Source organism: Athene cunicularia (genome assembly GCF_003259725.1).
Source record: "Athene cunicularia isolate RWA chromosome 5 unlocalized genomic scaffold, athCun1 chr5_part2, whole genome shotgun sequence".
Lineage (NCBI taxonomy): Eukaryota > Metazoa > Chordata > Aves > Strigiformes > Strigidae > Athene > Athene cunicularia.
The window spans coordinates 1,851,245-1,855,152 of record NW_020799102.1 but is presented as its reverse complement, the minus strand read 5'-3'; the positions used below and the strand labels follow the sequence as shown (position 1 = coordinate 1,855,152).

General features: G+C 62.6%; 1 protein-coding gene across 1 annotated transcript in view; it reads right to left on the bottom strand.

The window, feature by feature from the left end:
- The window catches only part of DTX4 (deltex E3 ubiquitin ligase 4), a 5,794-nt gene extending 4,603 nt beyond the window's left edge, over positions 1-1,191 (bottom strand). The window contains exon 1 of the mRNA XM_026850506.1: positions 425-1,191. Within this exon, the coding sequence (XP_026706307.1) occupies positions 425-1,041 (617 nt within the window). The 5' untranslated portion in view covers positions 1,042-1,191. The remainder of the gene's footprint in view (positions 1-424) is intronic.
- Positions 1,192-3,908: the final 2,717 nt, after the last annotated feature.

The following is a 3,908-nucleotide window of genomic DNA, read 5'->3' as shown; positions in this document are numbered from 1 at the left end:
AAAAAAAAAAAAAAAAAAAAAAAAAGTATCTTCGGAGGGTGGGGGTCTGGAAGGACCCTTTCTCATGGGGCCTGAATGGCTTTTCTTTGGGCCTTTTGCAGTCCTCTACCCATCCCCTGCCACGGAGAGAAAGAGCAGCCTCAGCCTACTCATTGAGATGCAGGAGCCACCTCGTCCCCGCTCCACTCCCCAGGCACCCATGGGGAAGGCGAGGGGCCCAGCAGAGCCCTCTGCCCACAGGAGGCTGGGGAACGCAGAGGTCCGTCTCCCACCAGGCTCATGGGTGACAGCACCCCTGCAGCGGGGAGCCCCATGGGGCTGCAGCCCCTCTGTGCCATGGAGAGGGGAGAAAAAAACCCCACAACACCACACTGGCCCTGTTCTTCCCTGAACTACCCTCTCGCTTGCACACAGCAGGACTCACCCAGAGGCAATGAGCACCCGGGACTGGGCGATGGCCAGGCGCTGGAGGTGGCTGCGGTTCAGGGTGCCGAGGCTGGGACGAGACACCTTGCTGCTGCCTGCGCCGGGGGGGCTGGCGGCGGAGCTGGCCGAGTTCAGGGCGGGTGTGCTGGCCGCCTGCCGCCGACCCCCTTGGGCTGCCAGTGGCTTTAGTGAGCCACGCACCATGGCCGTGCCATCGGGCGCCTTGGCCCCTGGGGCCAGGACTGGGGCTTTGGGGGCAGTGGGTGGCACGGGGGGTGCTTTGCGGGGCTGCAGGGTGGCCGTGCCGGGGCCAGCAGCCGAGACAGTGGCTTTGACGCTCATGACTAGGAGGCACTGGGGACAGGCGCAGGCGGGGACTGGGGGGGCTGCTGCCGCCCCAGGGCTGGCCGGCCAGGACTGTGACTTGGGCAGGGTGCCCGAGACCAGCGGGTAGACCATGTCAAGGCGGCGGCGGACGCGGCGCTTGCGCTGGGTCTGCCTGTTGATCTGGCCCATGGTGGCAAAGTCGATGACGTAGCAGAAGCCAATTGCACTCAGGTCCACCCAGGGGTGCTGCTTCTCATAGGCGCGCTGGATGGTGATGCCCACGTCCATGTCATAGGGTGTCCACGACCCGCTGTCATTCTCCCACTCCCACACGACCCCCTTGCCCGGCGCTGAGGATGGGTCGTAGTAGCTGCGCCGGACAGGGCGGATAGTGCCTGGGGGAGGGTGAGAGGTGCTGTCAGACCCTGGCGCCTGCACCCACCTGTAGGCAGGGAGCGAAACCACCCCAACCTGCCCTGCCGGTGCCGTTCGGCATGGGGACAGGGCGGCTTTCCGGCTCAGCTTTTGTCCCCGCCCTGCCAGGGGAACAGTGTGCCTTGGTTTCCCCAGGCCACTGCCTGCAAGCTGCCCTGCTGCTGGCACACCCAAAAGGCCAAGGAGCCCCTGGGCTGTGCGTGCACAACACTGGGGTGCACCCCCAGCACGACTGGGGTGAGGCAAGGGCAGAATTCACCCCCATCAGACTACGGTGGTGGCCACCCTCCCTGCCCCAGCGTGCAGCCACTCAGCCCTGATGGGGATACACAGAACCACAGGCTCGGCCGCTCCAACCTGCTCCCAGGGACCTCCCATGGGAGCCTGATGAAACCAGGCATGTAGGCACCAGACTCCTTCAGTGCCCACCATGGCCCTGTTTCCCTCAGCTCTGGACTAGAACGAGGGAATAAATGATTTAAGCAGCAGCTCTGAGCCCCACAGCAGTGACACGCACAGGCACCCACATGTGCAGGGGAGTGGGGCTCACACCAGCCCCACCATCTGCAGACATCAAACTGGCCCATGACGAAAACCCAGCCCGTGGCGCAGAGGGTTTTCCTGCGAGGCCAAGCAATGGAGTTCGAGCAGGACCCCCCCTCCAGCTCCTGCTCCCTATCAGCAAGCATTAAGAGTGGGATGAGAACGCAAAACATGAAGGCTTTGTGGCTTGCATCCTTATTTTTGCTGGGGTTTTCCTTTCCCACCGCTTCCAGTCAACTAAGATGCATTCAAAGCATGGATACAAATTTTGGAAACTCTACAATGAGGAGAAAGTCCTCCTTTTCGGGACGTTTCATGGCACAGGAAGGCAGACTGAACATGGCCAGGCTCAGCCTCAGGGTCCCATCCTGAGCATGCTATTAGTGCTCAGAGTTGCTTGATTAATAGGTGGGATGAGCTCACAAGCATCTCTGCCTCCATGCTCTTCTGCAAAACCCCACGACTCAGCCCCACTGCCAGCGGTAGGAACAAGAAAGCTCGAAGAGAAGAAATAATAAGACTGCCTCTTCAGCTTTTCACCACGTGTCTTGCAAAGCCTGCAAGAATTTCAGTCCCTTTTCACCCCCACCTCTTCGCTGGGAGCAGCCGCCACCATCGGTCCCTGAACGGGACCACTTCCCATGAAAAAGTGAGCTAAAAAGGAAAAGCTGTTTATTAGCACTAATGAGAGGTGCATATCAAGCAGTGCACTACGGAGAACGGGGTGCAGCTGCACCCCAGGCAAGCCAGGCCACCCATCCCCATCCTGTGAAGGGGCACCCAGGGGAGAAAAGCCGCCAGCACTGGCAGCACAAAGCGGGGCCGGAGGGGAGCGGTGATTTATTCTAATGTGGCGCGAGGCGGGGAGGGCAGCAGCGGCGGCATGCTGCATCTGGCAGTCCCCGGGCGGCGGTGTGGGAATGCCGCGCGTCCCCCCAGCCCAGCGCGGCCAGCCGGCCTCCCATTCAGCAGGGGAAGAAAAAGGGACAATAGCTATTCAGGGCCTGCCAGGGTCGCGACCCCCCCAAATCAGAGCTGTTTAATGACCCAAAATACCAACATCCCCAGCAACCCAGGGAGAGACAGAACAATCCCCCTTTCAGGCCTCCTTCCCCAGCAACAATAGTCCTCAGAGGCTGGCCCCCAGCCCCGCCGCAGAGGTCCCTTGTCCCCACACCCCCGGGCAGGGGAGGGTCCCCGCCAGCTTCCAGGGCTGCTGGGGGAAGGAAGACAAAAGAGTGCTTCGGTCACCCCACTGCACCCAGCACCCCCGTTCCAGTGACAAGGGACATTGGCTGGTCCCCTTCCCACGGCCATCACTGGGGTGTTGTAGGGGAGGCACAAATCCCCTGAGTCAGCCTCTCCCCCATGGGTGCCTGCGCCCCACATCCCAGACACTGCCAGGGCCTTATGTGCCCCACCACCCTGGGAATCCTTCCACACCCCCACCACCCTGGGGACCCCAATGCCTGCTCATCGCCCCCCCACTCCCAAATACCCCCCCTTTACCTGTCCAAGCTGCCACCCTGGGGACCAGCCCACCTGACTGTGCCCTCCCTGAGCATCCCCCCACCTGCTTGTGCCCCCAGCCCGAGCACCCCCATGGGCTGTTGTGACCCAGGGCAGGATTTGGCCCTCAAGCACTGTACAGCACCGGGCCTTTGGGGTTGACGATGGCTCAGAGGTAGCACAGAGGGAGCTGGGCACGGTGGGGCAGGGCTCTGGGAAGGGTCTGCAGTGGATGGGCTCCATGCATGAAAGGACTGCCAGCTGGGAGAGAAAAAGGCTGTAGCGTGCAACAGAGCCCAGGGAGGTACAGCAGGGAGGAGACCAGGCGGCACGACCCTGTAAGGGGCCTGGAACACACAGGCAAGGCCGGGCAGCACAGGACATGGCAAGCACAAGGTGGGACAGCAAAATGCAAGCTGGCAGTGGGCAACCCTGGGCACGGGCTTGGGCAGCAGCACCGGACCGGGCAGCGAGGGGCAGAGCTGTGCAATTCCAGGGCAGCGCACGGCAAATCCAGATGCAGCAGGGGACAAGGCAACTCAATCCAGGCTCGGGCAGGATAACGCGGCGTGGCACCCGGCTGGGCAGCGCGACAGCCAGCAACGGGAGGGCAGCGCGGGCGGTGGGATGTCCCGCAGGGCGAGGCGGCGCAGCCACATGGGGCTGGG